The following is an 18,493-nucleotide window of genomic DNA, read 5'->3' on the forward strand; positions in this document are numbered from 1 at the left end:
TCTATATCTATATCTATATCTATATCTATATCTATATCTATATCTATCATACTAATTATATAAAGAGAAGTCCCTTTTTTTGTAACAGGTAATCTCGCGAACGGCTGGTCCGATTTTCATGAAATTTTGTACACAAATAGCTTTCGGTAACCACCATGTTTTAGGCTAAAAAAATGTTACTTTTTTTTGGGTAGGTGGACCAGGGACCGGTCTATTCGAAAAAATCTTATTATAGTCCGATTTGCTTCATAATTTAGTACGTAAGTAGCTTTTTAGCATATATTAGCATATATGACTCATTTCTTTCCGGGAAGTGGTCCAGGGACCGATCTATTCGAAAAAATCGAATTTACGGTCCGATTTGCTTAAAATTCGGTGCGCAGGTAGCTTTTTAGCATATATTAGCATATGTGATAAATTTTTTCCGAGAAGTGGACCAGGGACCGATCTATTCCAAAAAATCGTATTTATGGTCCGATTTGCTTAAAATTCGGTGCGTAAGTAGTTTTTTAGCATATATTAGAATATATGGTCAATTTTTTCCGAGAAGTGGACCAGGTACTGAGATATTCGAAAAAATCGTATTTACGGTCCGATTTGCTTAAAACTCGGCACTTAGGTAGCTTTTTAGCATATATTAGCATATATGATCCATTTTGTCCGAGAAGTGGACCAGGGACCGATCTGTTCGAAGAAATCGTATTTATGGTCCGATTTGCTTAAAATTCGGTACATAGGTAGCTTTTTGCCTGGATAAGCTTATAGATTCCTGTTTTCCAATTTTCATGCAATTTCGAATATAAATAGCTTTAAGTAACGACCATATCAAGAGGCGAATTCGTCACTAGGCACGATTTTTTTGCGCCAATCAGAAACAACGGATACTGTCAATATATAATTATAATATATAATATATCTCAACTAATATATATTTAGAAAGCCGTTTGTTAGTTTTCGCAAGGCTCGAGAGCGGCTGAACCGATTTTTTGGAAACTGCCACCTGCCGCACGTGTCCCAAGGATGGTTTTAGGCTCAAAAAAATCTATATGTAAAGGGGGCGTGGCACTTCCCATACAAACCGAATTTCTCATGCTACATATCTCTGAAAGTGTGCATGGTAGAGTTTTAGAAATTGGTATGAGATATACGAAATCAAACGCATACCCTTGGAGAAAAATTTTAGCTATTGTAAAAAGGGGTGTGACATCTCCCATACAAACCGAATTTTTCATACTGCTTATCTCTGGAAATTTTTTGGTAGAGTTCTAGAGTTTTGTATGTAGATGTACGAAATAAATCGCATACTCTTGGAGAAAAATTGGAACTATTGGAAAAGAGGGCGTGGCATCTTCCATACAAACCGAATTTTTCATACTGCCTATCTTTGGAAGTGTACATGGTAGAGTTCTGGAACTTGGTATGGAGATATACGAAATCAATCACATACTCATGAAGAAAGAGGGCAGCTGTTGGAAAGGGGGGCGTGGTACCTCCCATATAAATCGAACTTTTATACTGCATATCTCTGAAAGTATTCATGGTACAGTACCGGAACTTCGTATGGAGATATGTATATAGTTGAAATCAAGCCCATACTCATGGAGAAAATTTGGGCTATTTGAAAATGGGGTGTGAGGCCTACAAACCTACCGACCTTTAGCTATCTTTGAATGAATTTTTTTATTCTTCTGTAGGTGTGTTTGTGAGTGAAATCCCCCTAAATGGTTGTACGGATTTTAACGAAACTTTTTGTGTATTTGAGTGGGTCTCTGGATGGTTTAGTTTCACAATTTAATCCGACAGTTGGCGCTGTGCCAAGTGGTGCTGAAGTCGAGCTATTACTAAAAATAGCCAAGTGAGAAAAGGGGCCGTGAAGGTCAGATTAAATCGACCTGTTGCACCTTTGAGTACATCGAACGCTCCTGCGTTGCAATTGGCCCAATGGATGTGATTTTCCAATATTATTATGCGTTCAAACTTTTAAGGTATTTCGTCTGAAATAAGTATATGTATATTGCATTTCTGTAGAACAATGATTCGCACCCATTTTGAAATTGCCACCTACTATACTGTAAAGCTTCTAGGACAGATTCACTATAGTACCGGGTCATTGTTGCCGCCAGGGAGTGAAAATGAAATGCCGAACAACTGGAGAATTTCAAGAACGGATATACCACTTTCCTTAGGTTATTTAAAGCGGCAAATGACCACCAAACCTTAATCTTAGCAGACAAATGTGCCAATGAAAATCGTAAACGTGAATTGTTGGTGAAAATGTTGGACCAAAAAGTTTCAATAAAATATATAAAAATTTTGGGCGGGACGAAGTTCGCCGGGTCTGCTAGTCTTAAATATATACTTACAAAAACCCAAAAAAACGCAAGAGAAATTTTAATTTATTCGTTCGAGTCGGAAATTTCGAAAATAATGTACTAGGAGGTAATTTAAGGAACTGTAAGCTTCTGTGAATCTGGCAACACTGCTACGAGTATAACAAGAAAACAATCTGAACTAAATTTCACTATTACATTATTCTTATTTTGTTCATGATTGAAGAATTTTCTTGTCCCAGCTTTCTATAATATTTTTAAGATTTTTTTTATAATACACCCCAAAAGTTTGTCAACTTGCACAACCTGCTTGTTTCCATCAGCACTCATTCCACTCAAAATTATTTCACTCTTTATGTGACTTTTTCCAAATTTCGCCTTTTCACTTTTATTTTTTTTTTACAGCACTTAATTGCTTCCATTTGCTCTTCATGGTGGTTCTACCGGCTTTTTTAAATTTTTTATAGATACATAGAGTTATCACACTAATACCACATACCGTCCATCTTGGTTTCCAGATATGTATGTGTGTATTTTATTCTTTTAGTTATGCCTCACGAATTCTTCAGCTGCTTCTTAAGGATTTTTTCTTCGATCTACATATCTATGTATGTATATATGTATGTACATAGTATTTCTTTTTACCGCATTTCCTGAGGCAAAGAAAAAATCACAAAAACGCAGTCAAATAAACCAGCAGCCAACCGACAAGTCGCTTCCTTGCAATACGACAACTTCGCCACAAATTGAGGCTTTTTCAGGTGTAATGTTGCTAATGATTTTTTTTTTATCAGGAAGGGCGGTGGTATAGTTGTTGATTGCAAAAGCTGGTTGTAGCGGCAACTGACTCTCACGACATAGAATTAAAAAACATATATAAAAAAACTATAAATAAAAGAGACAAACTCAGTCAAAATGTCGCAATTCTTTTATTTTATGGACCACTATATGTATGCACATTATACTGCATCACTCCCCATACAAAAAAAAATCGGTACAAATTCTATTGGAATTATAAAATATATTATATTTTAAGACAACCACCAAAATATTTCGGAAAAATATTAAGATTTAAGCGAGCTGGATCGATTTGAAAATATCCCCAAAAATGGAGTTTTTTATTAATAAAAATAGTTTCTTAACATTTTTTTTTGGAAAAATCCCCTCAAATGACAAATCGGTTTAAGCTTAAAAAATTTTCATGAAAATATTAAAAAAAAAAATAATGATATTTTTGATGCTGTTTTTGTAAGCTTTTATTTTTAACTTTTTTTAAAGGTTGGTATAAGAAAAACTTGAATAACTGAACCTAAGCTCCTCCGATTTAGCCTTAAGAGGTATCATTGGAAAGTTATTTTCTCATCCTTTTTATTTCTTTGCTAATAAGCTCATTCAAAGGATGAAAGAGAAAGGTAGGATGAACGTGCATCATTCAAAGTTGAATTAAGATGTTTTGGCATTTGAAAAAAAAGGGACACGAATGACTTTTTTTGCAAATAAATAAAAATATTGGGAAAATACCTTTCTACCGAGATCCCACATTTCTAAATCAGAATAGTTTTGGCCCAGTTATTTAAGTATTTCGTTAATCAATCTTTGAAAAAAGTAAAAAAAAACAGCATCAAAAATCTCATTATTACGATTCCGTTGAAAAGTTTTTTTAATGTTTTTATGCAGATTTTTTAGGCCTAATTTGGTTTGTCATCTAAGGGGACTTTTTTCAAAAAGTTCTTTAAGAAACTATTTTTATTCATGAAAAACTAAATTTTTGGAGATATTTACAAATCCGTCCAGCTCGCTTAAATCTTAATATTTTTCCGAAATATTTTGGTGGACGTCTCAAAATAAAATAAATTGTGTAATCCCGGCGGAAAAACCGCAACTTATTTTGGTGATGCGGTCTAATATATATACATATATGTGCATATATAAAACAAGATTAAAAAAATGTAATAAATAATAAATTAGTGAGGAGGGATAGAAATTAAAATGCTATTTCTGTGAGAAAAGAGTCAGCTAAACATATTTCTTTCAACACAAGATTTGGTAGCAATAACTAATCGGTTATCGGTTGATACCAATCGCAATCGATAGGTCCCACAATAATACATATAGGTATGTAGGTTAGGGTGGTTCAAAAATTGTTCTATATCGAAAAAATATACCCCTTTTTCATTTCGAGATCAAAAAATATTTAGAGGCCGCTCAAAGCGCTCAAAGTTTTTCAAGTATTTTATATAGGGAAAACTACTTTTTCGTACAAATGGTATAGAACGCTTGAAAATCAATATTTTTCGATCAGAAAACTCGGTTGTTGTTTTGGGATTTTATATGTCAGGGCCTTTTGTTCAATGTCTGATTAGCACAAATCGGAGGTAGAAGATCCGGTTAAATACAACGACCGTTTTATCGATTACATGTTATATGCATGATGTCGATAACGCCGATAATGAACAACCGGCCCTAAGTTTTCGTTCGAGTTCGGGTGTATGAGGAATCCTTTTTACATAATCGCGCAAGATATGTGTAGATAGATGTAGATACAATTGTAGTTTATATCCTTAATTTTGCTTACTTAAGTATAAGTGCATACCTACATATTTCCTACATACATCCATCATAGCCTAATCTTTTTTCCGTTTTATTTTTATTTTCCAGGAACCCAAAGCCAAACAAGTATGTAACGCATGATTTTATTCTATTTTAGTTAATATACAATATCATACTATATTAATTAATTACGAGTGGATAATATCTACAATCTCAAAGTCGTAATACTGCGGTTGAATTATATTTTAAAAGGTCTTACAAATACACGATAATGCTAACAAACAAAACTTTAAGAAATTCATCCGATCATAAATAAATTCATCTGATCATAAATAATATAATTTTATTCGTACGCATTCTGATCTCACATCCATCCGTTGAGTATTTAGATTATTTATCAAATGTCCCAAATATACATATAATATATATATAATATCTTGCGGCAGGCAATTTTGCACACAAAAAAAAAACAATATATTCGTCAAACCAAGGGCCAAATATAGTAAAATTGCGTTCTTAATTTTTCTCTGACGTCAGGATTTTTTTTTAAAGAAATTTGAAATTTGAAAGATATATGTAAGTAATTTAAAAATTGCAATGTAATATACTTAAAAAACCCGTATGGGTATCAAATGAAGGAGAAGATTCTGTACAGTTAAAACACATTACATATTTTGGTGCGTAAGGGACGGGTAGGCATTGAAAATACCCTTTCATAATTTTTTCCTTGAAATCCTTGAAATTTTTCAATACCTAATGTTAAAAAAATTGTATGTTAAGAAATAACTTTATTAGCTTAAAAAAATAAAATAGATTAAAGGGGTATTTTCAATGCCTATTCGTCCTTGTGAACCCAAAAAAATTATTTCATTTGGTACCCATACTTTCGTTTTACATTGCACTGAATTTGTTAAAATAAATTTTGGAATTAACCATATATTTGAAATCATAAGGAGCCCCAACCGCCAAAGTAACGTAAGTAACATTTTTTCAAAATTGTCGATGTAATGCAGAAGAGCATCTAGATGCTCTAGGAATATTTCTACATCAAAAAGAAAATTTTGAAAAAAACTGTCGCTTAAGTTATTTTGGCGGTTGGGCCTCGATAAAGTCTTAAAAAAAAATCATGACGCCAGAGAAATGCCCATTTATATGCAGTTAATTACGTGTAATATGAGGTAGACTTTTATAAAAAAATTTAAATTTTGGATAAACAAATGGAATATAGACAAAACTGGTCGAATTAAGGCGCTTCTTTCATTCCTGCCACTAGCATTATGAACTTCTTTCAACCAGAAAATAAATTTTTTTACTTAATTTTTTTTTGCATCGAGCTTTTTTCAGCATACCTATAATTACTTTATCAGATATGTACACACTAATGTATTATTAAGTGCATATAAATTTAATTACTCTCTCGTTTATTGTCTCTCGTTTTGTTACTTATGAAATAATTTTCACTTTAAATAAAAAAATGTGTTCCAAACCCATTTACTTATTATTTATTATATGGTACGAGAGCTTCTCAAACCGCATTGATTCAATTTTTTCATGCTAAGCGTTGAAAAATAATAAATATCTAAATCCCGGGACTGATCCCGGGATCCCGGGACTGAACCAACGACATCTCGAAAATCCCGGGATCGTACAAATCGAAAAAATTAACATCCCTAATATATATGTAGATAGGCGCCCGGTTTAATTGCGCAGCTACGCTTGCGATGGTAACTCTGCGAACTCTCATACGACTAGGTTAAGACGGGATGGAATTCTGGATGGACGAATCTGACGTCCGTTTTGCTCCATCAGGTCACGTCAAAAAACATCTCCGATTTTACGTGACAGAGAAAATGTAAATGTGTTATCAATTACACGGGTCCATAAAAAAAAAAAACGATGAAAGGTTCCTTTGACCAAACCTAGTCTATCATATCGTCGTTTAAAGTACAAAACCGCGTATCGTCATTCTGCAAAACCACGTAACGGACATTGGCTGCCAAAAATTGGATTTGCTCACACAAGCTCTTGGCTCAATCCTTATCCATTCGTCCTGAAATATACTAGCCAGAAATGCGATTGCTTTAGAAAAAAGAGAACCATTTTGAAATATGAGTGTTTTTTCTATTTAGAAAATAATTTACGCAACTTCACATACGCGCTTTTGCATTTTGTTGATACGCGGTTTTGTACTTTAAACGACGATATTCAATTGAAACAAGTAATATTTATCAAAAAAAAAAAAACGACTTCAAGTCTCATATAAAAAAAATATATGTATATATCTCATGATCCACTGATCGGATCTTAACCAGAATAGTATGGGACCACCCGAGACACTACCTTTCCGATGCAAAAAGAATTATCGAAATCGGTTGACGTGGTCAAAGTTATGCGGTAACATACACACACAAAAAAAACAAAAAAAAAAATATTCCGACCAACTGATACCCCCTCCTTTTTTGGAAGTCGGTTAAAAAAATAAACAGTTGACAAATATCTTTTACCAGACGCTTAGCTAGGGTTCTCTACAAAAACATATCTGCGTTATGTAAAAGTATGTTCTTACTTACCAAATTCACGCGTACCAGCATTTTTTTTATTAATTGCTATATTTCTGGTATTTAACAACTTACTCATATTATTCCACTAGCTGAATGACAAGGTGTTAGAATTATATGAAATTCTCCAATGAAAACCGAGAATCAAATTATCAATATTATGTGCTGCCTTTTGCGTTGGGTAGTATGGATATGTATGAATATGACTACATAAATATGTGCATACATATAAACGCATGTACTTATGTATGCGCAAACATTTACATACTTACACGTGTACATACATATGTATACACATAGATATGCACGATTCCAAACCCACGCGACACGACCACAAGATGGCTTCCCATTTCTTCATGGCGAACACATGAATTTCACTTTTTCACAGAATTTCTTAGCAGCAATGAAATAAAATCGCACTATTTATATTTTTTATTACCACTTGCACTTTTAATGCTATTGCACATTGGAATACAAATTAAATAAATTATTTTAACACTTTTGCACAATATTTTCCTGCTTATCGGATTGAACTCGCGCACCGCACGAACTCAAATATATCCGCGGCAAAGGTCTACTGAATGTTGAAAGTAAACCTACACTCTCAATCCATCACAGCTAATTTGCAATTTCCAAATATGTATTTATTTTTCCAGGTCCTCACTTTGAAAAGAGTTTGAATGAAGATAACACACTGGAAAACTCTCAATTTGCTAATTTGGAAATTGATTTTGCGCTAACCGATTGCACAGCAAAGAAAGCATTTCAAGAGCGCATGAAGAATGCACTGGAAACGGAAATGAACTCTCACTCATAGAGAGGTGGAGAGTATGTATGCGTTTGTGTTTCCGCTTAAATAGAAGAGTCAGCTACATAGTAAATACATACACACTTGATACAAAGGTACTAGAGCTGTCAAACTATCGACGATACTATCGATAGTCTGGTCACTTGAAATAACTATCGATAGTTTTAGTACTATCGCCCCTATCGTTTCTCTTTCCTAGCGCTTTTGATATTTGCACGTATTTATTGGTTCAAAAAGAACAAAAAATTGGCAGCATTATTTCATGAACGAACGAATAAAGATTACCCAGGACGGTGTGCGAGAGAAAAGTATTTTTTTGCAGTGACGTCATTTTTTCGCCGCCATATGTATGAAACGGAATGAAACCATGTGTGTGAATGAAACAACCGATTAAAAAATTACGTTATCAACCATTTTTTTCTCAAATGCAATTGCAAATACGCGGTTGCCGTGCTGGGTGATCTGTTTAGTTGGTTCATGGCATTATTTCTAAAAAGCGCCATTTTTTATTTTAAGCGTGGAAATAGCAGAGGTTACATTGGCATCTTAAGAGCGTGTCAGACCGGGCAATGCAGTATATTTCAAAAGAGGCTGCGTTCAGAAATGCATCAAGCCAAAGCACCAGTCTCTTTTATTTCTAAACTATAATTGATAAAAATGTCAAATATGCGCCACCACGGTTATAAGCCGAATTGGAACTTAGTTGCGTAAATAAGACATTTCCATCAATTATAGTTTAGAAATAAATGTTAGAAAATAAATAGATGCTTTGACTTGATGCATTTCTGAACACACCTACACTGTCAAATTGAGAAATTGCAGAAAGCAATTGCATGAGCCGCGGCACCTTGCGTGTTAAGTGTCTTTCGAAAGAAATTTGTTTATTTCCGAAAGGCGAATTGCAGCGAAAATTTCTGAAATCGCGTTTTGACTGTTTACACGTTTACACGGCGAATGAATTTCTAGGAATATTTCTCGATACTAAAATGCAAACCGTGAGCCGCTAAAATAAAAAAATTTATAAAAGGAAGATAACTAAAAATAAATGGATTTAGTAAAACACATGAAATGGGTCGATACTATCGATAGTATCGATAGTCACCCTTAAGACTATCGTAAAACATCGATGGACTCGACTATCAATAGTTTGACAGCTCTAAAAGGTACATATGTTGACGGCAGGTACGTTATTTTTAAGGTTTCGAAAATCTCGGGATTCTTGGCAAATAATCCCGGGATTTTCGGGATTTATAATTTACACTGAAGGCAGTAATAGAAACTTCTTTTCTTGACCAATATTGGGTATATTTCTTTTGTGATAACGACATCCCGAAAATCTCGGGATCCCGGGATTAGTCCCGGGATTTAGATATTCATTACCCTTCAACAACTTAAATCGAAAAAATTGCTTCTATATAGTTTGAGAAGCTCTCCTACCATAAAATAAATCAGAAATAATTGGCTTTGAGACCTGATCTGTTATTTAAAGTGGCGTTTTCCAAAAATTACTTAAAAAATGCAATGCAATGTAGAATAAAAATATGGGTACCAAATGCAAGAGGAAATTTCATTAGAATTACAAAAAAAAAATTGTTGGATACACTAGGACGAATAGGTAGTTTTTTAAGCTAATAAATTTAGAAGCGAATTCGAGGATGTTATCGAGATTATATAAGTCCTTAACATATAATTTTTTAAAAAACAAATATTGTGAAATTTTAAGGATACAATTTTGAAAGGACGTTTTCAATACTTACCATTCCCTGTGCACCAAGAACTTAAATCTATTTAAATTCTACAGGATTTCCTCTTTAATTTGATACCCGTACTTCTTCTCTAAGCACATTTACTGACGTCAGAGTGAGACTAATAATGCCATTTTACTATATTTGGCCCATGGACATTTATAAAAAAAAACATTAATTTTTAACTAATAAAAGAAATATACCCAATATTGGTCAAGAAAAGGAGTTTCTATTATTGCCATCAGTGCAAATTATAAATCCCGAAAATCCCGGGATTATTGGCCAAGAATCCCGAGCTTTTCGCGACCTGAAAAAGAACATTCCTAATGTCAACATATGTACCCTTGTATCAAGTGTGTATGTATGTACACACTTACATATGTATGTACTATGTACAGTGTTGCCAGGAACTTTTTGGACGAACCGGCTAAATTGGCAAATAAAACCGGCTAAAAACGGCTAAAATGTTTCAACTAAATTTCACATGTTTTATTTAAATAAATCACGAGTAAAAAGACTGTTTCTTGGAGAGAAGTTACAAATTCGAGCCGGAAAAAATTTTGGCAGCAAGAATTTGCAATTAGGAAAAACATATGATTGTGGCACATGGTTGGATTTTTTGTCGACGATAATTTGAGTAAACAAGTTCGTTAAATTTAAAAATTTAAATTTAATTAAATTTAAAATGAAAAATGTAAGTTAATACTTGTTTACTTAATTAAATTAGTTAATTCCAATAATTTGAAAGGTACTCGGCAAAAAAAACTGTATTCTTAATCGGAATGCAATCTCAGCCAGATTCGATATAGTAAACCCGACAAACTAATTGAAACGTATGTTGAAGAAAGTCGGACTGACAAGATATATACACGTAGATCCTGTTTTTTGCCTCTCTGAAAGAATTTTAAAAATTCTATACAAATTTCTTTTGTTTGAAATGCAACCGTGGACACTAGCTTTGCTAGAAAAACTTGCAAATTTGCGTTCGTACAGAAAATTGCAAGTTTCTCTACATGATAGAGAATTTGGGAGCATTTTTCTTACTATCTGATATTTTGAGTGATAATTCTCGCTGGATTTTCGACGAACAAACCTTTTGTCTTCCCTACAAGGCCTTTTCAGACTGACCGATTCTCAATACACTCAAATAGAAACCAATACACATAAAAAACGCTATAAAAATAAATATAAAAGAACTGGTCAGATTTTTCAGAAATCCCTTCAATTCTGATGTAAAATATGATACCAAAAGACTGCAGACCTCTCATTTAGATGACCGGTCATATGACCGGCAGATGTCTCGTAGGATTCCCAGAGAGTTTTGCTTTACATAGAAATTTGTGCTCTTCAATTTTGATTTTGACTCACTTCAGTGTTGGTTCATTTAATTCAAGTTGGCATTCGGTTTTTTGGAATTCAAATAAGTTCTCAGCAAAAAAGTTTGTTTAAAAAAATACATATGTGTACATAGTGCTTGAAAATATCAATTTTTTCCCTTACCTTAAACCTTTGGGAGTGTGCAAAAATGATGTTTTGTAATTTAGGCAGAATTGAATATGCGCTATCTGGGAAGACAATACCTACATGTAATATTTATTCTGTTTTTTGGCTATATCCAAACACAAACGCATCCTAAGTGTCTTAACAGTGAAACAATTTCTTATTTTCTAAGTTTGCGAATAGAACTTCACACTTAAAATTTAGACATTTATAACAAACATTTTATGAAGAAAATCCCCTCTTCGTTTAAAATAAAAATAAGCGAAATCGGCCCAATTTCATACAACCCTGCCTGACGTGAAGATTTTCTCTACGATAAGGCTAGTAGCCATTTCTAACAGATTTTGGGTCGCTTAGTAAAAAATGGAAACATATATACATATTTGAAATTTAAGAAAACAAACCAAATAGCAAAATCGGCTAAAAACGGCTAATTTTTTCCCGCAAAACGGCTAACAAATCGGCTGCCGGCTAAATCGAAATTTCTCCGGCTGTTTGCTATCGCAACCGGCTAAATCTAGCCGGAAAACGGCTAAAATGGCAACACTGACTATGTAGCTGACTCTTCTATTTAAGCGGAAACACAAACGCCTACATACTCTCCACCTCTCTATGAGTGAGAGTTCATTTCCGTTTCCAGTGCATTCTTCTTGAAATGCTTCCTTTGCTGCGCAATCGGTTAGCGCAAAATCAATTTCCAAACTTGCAAATTGAGAGTTTTCCAGTTTGTTATCTTCATTCAAACTCTTTTCAAAGTGAGGACCTGGAAAAATAAATACAGATTTGGAAATTGCAAATTAGCTGTGATGGATTGAGAGTGTAGGTTAATTTTCAATATTCAGTAGACTTTTGCCGCGGATATATTTGAGTTCGTGCGGTGCGCGAGTTCAATCCGATAAGCAGGAAAATATTGTGCAAAAGTGTTAAAATAATTTATTTAATTTGTATTCAAATGTGCAATAGCATTAAAAGTGCAAGTAGTAACAAAAAATATAAGTAGTGCGATTTTATTTCATTGCTGCTAAGAAATTCTGTGAAAAAGTGAAATTCGTGCGTTCGCCATGAAGAAATGGGAAGCCATCTTGTGGTCGTGTCGCGTGGGTTTGGAATCGTGCATATCTATGTGTATACATATGTATGTACACGTGTAAGTATGTAAATGTTTGCGCATACATAAGTACATGCGTTTATATGTATGCACATATTTATGTAGTCATATTCATACATATCCATACTACCCAACGTAAAAGCCAGCACATAATATTGATAATTTGATTCTCGGTTTTCATTGGAGAATTTCATATAATTCTAACACCTTGTCATTCAGCTAGTGGAATAATATGAGTAAGTTGTTAAATACAAGAAACCTAGCAATTAATAAAAAAAATGCTGGTACGAGTGAATTTGGTAAGTAAGAACATACTAGCCGTCATCGATTCGCCACTTCTCGCTCGCTATGTTTGAGTTCCGGTCGCTTAAAGAAGAATTTTACATGTGAAAGCAACAACAAAGTTAGCTAGCACGGATAGACGATAGCGAGTTTGGTTGTACCTCATTGAGTTCGTTCGTTTCGCCACTCGCTAACTGTTGGCGAATCGATGACGGCTACTTTTACATAACGCACATATGTTTTTGTAAAGAACCCTAGCTAAGCATCTGGTAAAAGATATTTGTCAACTGTTTATTTTTTTAACCGACTTCCAAAAAAGGAATATTTTTTTTTTTTGTTTTTTTGTTTTTTTTTGTGTATGTATGTTACCGCATAACTTTGAACCACGTCAACCGATTTCGATAATTCTTTTTGCATCGGAAAGGTAGTGTCTCGGGTGGTCCCATACTAATCTGGTTAAGATCCGATCAGTGGATCATGAGATATATATCTACATATATTTTTTTTTATATGAGAATTGAAATCGGTTTTTTTTTTTTGATGAATATTACTTCTTTCAATTGAATATCGTCGTTTAAAGTACAAAACCGCGTATCAACAAAATGCAAAAGCGCGTATGTGAAGTTGCGTAAATTATTTTCTAGAGAGAAAAAACACTCATATTTCAAAATGGTTCTCTTTTTTTCTAAATCAATCGCATTTTTGGCTAGTATATTTCAGGACAAGTCGAAAAGGATTGAGCCAAGAGTTTGTGTGAGCGGGATCGGAAAAAGCTGAAAAATTAACATACCTAATACCCATAAAATTTTAGTGTAGTAAAGTGTAACCTTGCATCTGAGACAAAAATAATTAAGTAGGAGTATACTTCAAGAGCGTGCGTAAAAAGAGTTTTAAAAAATCAACGCGACTTATTTCCTGGCTGAGGCGTGTCCCGTCGTGCCGGCCGGGCCGGGCCGGGCCCCACTAAAATTCTTAACGAGCGGGCTTGTGCGTGTTTTTGAAAGTTGGTTTTGCACTCGTGCCGGGCCGGGCCGGAAGATTTAGGCCCGTGCCCATCTCTACATCAAATACACATGCAACAACAACCACACGCTCGTCCAGTTACACTTACGCAGGATACAGCGAATACACAGAAGCGCGAATTCCACTACTGTTTTGTTTGCTTTTATTTGGCTAAGAACTCTTACACCAATTAATTAGGTTTTATTTTCACACCTGAAAAAAACGATTTTTCATAAAACTTATAAGGCCATACGAACGCAAACAACTGAAATTTTGCACTAAAAAGTTTGAACTTATTCGTTTTATTCCGGTGTCGCTTCTCTGATAAGGATACGTCGGAAATCATGCCTGTATATCTTTTTAGTTATTAGAATAACCATTATTCTTATTTGAAAAAAAGAGAACTCAATAATAATTACCATGTTTGGGCTTTCGACAGCCCCGGTTAACTCAAGAACAAGATCGTTCAATATCATTGGATGGATTTATCGTAGAATTATGCTGCGACGATCCCTTTGAGCTGCCATGTGCGGCATCATTCGGAAAATTACAAGAACAACGGAATTCAGTAAACCAATTCGTAAGCGTTAAAATTGATGGAGAAACGTATCCTTGATTCCGAAAAAAAAGGTCGATTAGAAATTCAACGAAATGCACAAAGTCGTACCCTTCCAATGGCTGCCATATACAAGCTACTTTGAATGCGCAGCGTATTCAATTTTATTGCGTCAGTCGTAAATTACACAAAATTACATGACTAGACAACATTGACATTGCATATTGTCGTGTCGGGTAAAATTCTAACTTATGATCACCCGCATATAGTTATAAACATATTTTAATCTTCATAAAAAGTACTCCATATCTGGCTTATTACATATGTACATCCGTATTTATTTGCTTCTCTAAATGTTATCGCTCTTTATCCTCTTTACTGATGCCGTGTAAAATATTTTTTGGCTACTTAATTTTATGAATAGGTATTTCAGTTCATTTTTGGACTTTATCACTTCATAAATTTGCTGTCGATCTGAAATGAACAAACGACAAAATTCTATATAAAGTATAAAGTGGTGCCAAACTTATATCCACACGATTGGACTCTTAAAGCACGACTTGCACCCGCCACGACATCTGCAATGATGCTGATCAACAAATGGTAGTTGGCAGAAACAATTTCGCTTTTATAGATACAGCACTTCTTATTATTTGGAGCTAAGCGATTTTGGCCTAGTCCAATAAAACACACTAGGCGTTTCTTTTTTGTACCAACTGACGCCAATTGGTAACTTAAGTACGTTCTGGTTGTTCTTGCAGGAGTCTGGAACAGCGTTGCCGCTTTGGTAATTTTTAACCATAATTGGTACTTTTTTCTTTATTTATCAAGTTTGGTAATTTATTTTCAATTTGATAACTTTTTCGATTCGGGCTTACATGGCAAATAGGTCAATATTGCTTCTGATTCTACATAAGAAAGTGACCCGTAAGCGTAAGAAAGTTTCGCAGGCGAAAGTTGTTCCAGCGTTCCTTGGCTACTAGAATGGTGATCTTTAGCAAACTTCTTGAAAGTGGCTATTGCTAAGTATATCCACCGTGACCTTTTCTGGAAAGTTTTGGGGGGTCCTGCACTTCCCTGTCCTGCAAATTTCCTAAAAATTTTAAGTGAACGGAGTTCGGATTTTCTGAAAAGCTTGGTATCTTCGGATATACATACATGCATATCATCGTTTAAAGTATAAAACCGCGTATCGTGATTCTGCAAAACCGCGTAACTGACATTGGCTGCCAAAAATTGGATTTGCTCACACAAGCTCTTGGCTCAATCCTTATCCATTCGTCCTGAAATATACTAGCCATAAATGCGATTGCTTTATAAAACAGAGAACCATTTTGAAATATGAGTGTTTTTACGCTCTAGAAAATAATTTCTACAAGGTCACATACGCGGTTTCGCGTTTTGTTGATACGCGGTTTTGCACTTTAAACGACGATATGTACGGACATATCGAGCCCTAACTTCCAAAGTAACGTAAGCGACATGTTTTTCCAAAATTTTCTCTTTGATGCAGAAAGGCATCTAGATGCTCTAGGAATATTTCCGCATCAAAAAGAAAATTAAACAAGTAAGAAAGTCTAAGTTCGGGCGGAGCCGAACATTAAATACCCGGCGCAAGTATTAAATATATGTTTTTTCACCTTTCCGAAACCTACCGCTAGATGGTAAGCCGGGGTGTATCAATTTTGAGTAAATTAGCGTCCTTCAATTGCAGCTTTTCGACGTTAAGCTTTCCTTGCATTGTTGGGCGCACATTTTTTGCTGCACAGAGGCGGGTGCGTATCTTGGCTACAACAAGATAGTGGTCCGAGTCGATGTTTGGCCCTGGGAGTGTACGTACGTCCAAAACGCTTGAAGCATGCCTTCCGTCTATCACAACATGATCGATTTGGTTTCTCGTTTTTCGATCTGGAGACAGCCATGTAGTTTGGTGGATGTTCTTATGCTGGAACCTAGTACTACATATTACCATATTTCGGGCCCCGGCGAAGTCGATCAGCCTCAGTCCGTTATCGGACGTTTCGTCGTGGAGGCTGAATTTTCCGACAGTGGCGCCAAAGATCCCTTCCTTGCCCACCTTGGCATTAAAATCGCCAAGCACGATTTTGACATCGTGTCGGGGACAGCGCTCATATGTACGTTCCAAGCGCTCATAGAAGAGATCCTTGGACGCCTCATCCTTCTCTTCCGTCGGGGCATGGGCGCAGATGAGCGAGATGTTGAAGAATCTAGCTTTGATGCGGATTGTGGCTAGACGTTCGTCCACCGGGGTGAACGCCAGTACTCGGCGACGGAGTCTCTCTCCTACCACGAATCCAACACCGAATTTGCGCTCCTTTACGTGGCAACTGTAGTAGACGTCGCAAGGCTTCACGCTTACTTTACCTTGCCCCGTCCATCGCATTTCTTGGATGGCGGTGATGTAAGCCTTTGGCTTCCCGAGGACATCAACCAGCCGGGCAGGTACCTTCCCCATTAAGGGTCCGAATATTCCAGGTGCATACCCTTAAATCATAGTCCTTTATACGTTTGCCGTGGTCGTCATCAGAAAAAGGGGGTCTCATCCGAGGCTTGTTGGAATTTTTCATTGGGCGGGGTTTTAACGTGGCGGGACCCAAACCCAGCGCACGCGAAGTTTTACGCCTTCTCACTTTAGCTCGCTCCCAAACGGGTGTTTGGTTGCTACCCAGAGGATACGTGGATATAAATATCCGGACGTTGTGAACTGCGATTTGAACCGTACGCACAAGAATCGCTTCTGGCCACTCCCAGGTGAATGGCAGTCAAAAGTTTTCCACTTCTGCGCACGGAACCATCCTCCACTCGACTCACACACCTGCTCTCTGAGAGCACTCTTCAACAATCCGACGTACGCGAGCAGTGGAACCACATTTCCCGATCATTAAGTACCGCCGCCGAAGAAGTAGTTGGATTTCAGCGAGCCCGAAAGAACAACTGGTACGATGAGGAATGTCAAGAAGCCGCAGAGAAAAAAGATGCCGCCTACAGGGCCACGCTGCCATCGGGCGCAACGCGAGCCATGTGGGACCGTTATAGGGAACTGAAGAAGGAAGCGAGACGTATTTGCCGCAATAAGAAGAGAGAGGCCGAAATACGTGAGTGCGAAGAGCTTGAGATGCTGGCCGACAGGAAGAACGCCCGAAAATTCTACCAGAGGGTTAGGCGACTTACGGAAGGTTTCAAGACCGGGGCGAACTCCTGTAAGAACAACAATGGCGACCTAGTGACCGATGTCCAGAATATACTTAAATTGTGGAGGGAACACTTTTATAACCTACTGAATGGTAGCAGCGCTGAAAGTAGTGAGGAAGACGAACCCGAGTCCCCAGTCGATGATGATGGAGTAGCTGTCCCACCGCCTGACTATGACGAGGTACGAATAGCGATTACGCGGCTGAAAAACAACAAAGCTGCTGGAGCTGACGGCCTGCCAGCCGAGCTATTCAAGCACGGCGGCGAGGAGCTGATGAGGTGCATGCATCAGCTCGTATGCAGAATATGGTCAGATGAACGCATGTCCGACGACTGGAATTTAAGTGTGCTCTGCCCAATCCACAAGAAAGGCGACCCCGCCATACGCGCCAACTACCGCGGAATTAGCCTTCTAAGCATAGGTTACAAGGTCTTATCGAGCGTATTGTGCGAAAGACTGAAGCCCACCGTCAACGAGCTGATTGGACCTTATCAGTGTGGCTTTAGGCCTGGAAAATCCACCATAGATCAGGTATTCACAATACGCCAAATCTTGGAAAAGACCCGCGAGAATAGGATCGACACACACCATCTATTTGTCGATTTCAAAGCCGCTTTCGACAGCACGAAGAGAAGTTGCCTTTATGCCGCGATGTCTGAATTTGGTATCCCCGCGAAACTAATACGGCTGTGTAAAATGACGTTGAGCAATACCACCAGCTCCGTCAGATTAGGGAAAGACCTCTCCGAGCCGTTTGATACCAAACGAGGTTTCAGACAAGGGGACCCCCTTTCGTGTGATTTCTTTAATCTTATGTTGGAGAAGATAATAAGAGCCGCA

At 36.5% G+C, this 18,493-nt stretch overlaps 1 protein-coding gene across 1 annotated transcript in view; it reads left to right on the forward strand.

The window, feature by feature from the left end:
- LOC118746103 (DNA N6-methyl adenine demethylase-like) overlaps nucleotides 1-5,120 on the forward strand; it is a 165,077-nt gene extending 159,957 nt beyond the window's left edge. The window contains exon 3 of the mRNA XM_036479881.1: nucleotides 4,989-5,120. Within this exon, the coding sequence (XP_036335774.1) occupies nucleotides 4,989-5,021 (33 nt within the window). The 3' untranslated portion in view covers nucleotides 5,022-5,120. The remainder of the gene's footprint in view (nucleotides 1-4,988) is intronic.
- Nucleotides 5,121-18,493: the final 13,373 nt, after the last annotated feature.

This window comes from Rhagoletis pomonella, unplaced genomic scaffold (genome assembly GCF_013731165.1).
Source record: "Rhagoletis pomonella isolate Grant_MI unplaced genomic scaffold, Rhpom_1.0 Rhpom_scaffold_00010, whole genome shotgun sequence".
Lineage (NCBI taxonomy): Eukaryota > Metazoa > Arthropoda > Insecta > Diptera > Tephritidae > Rhagoletis > Rhagoletis pomonella.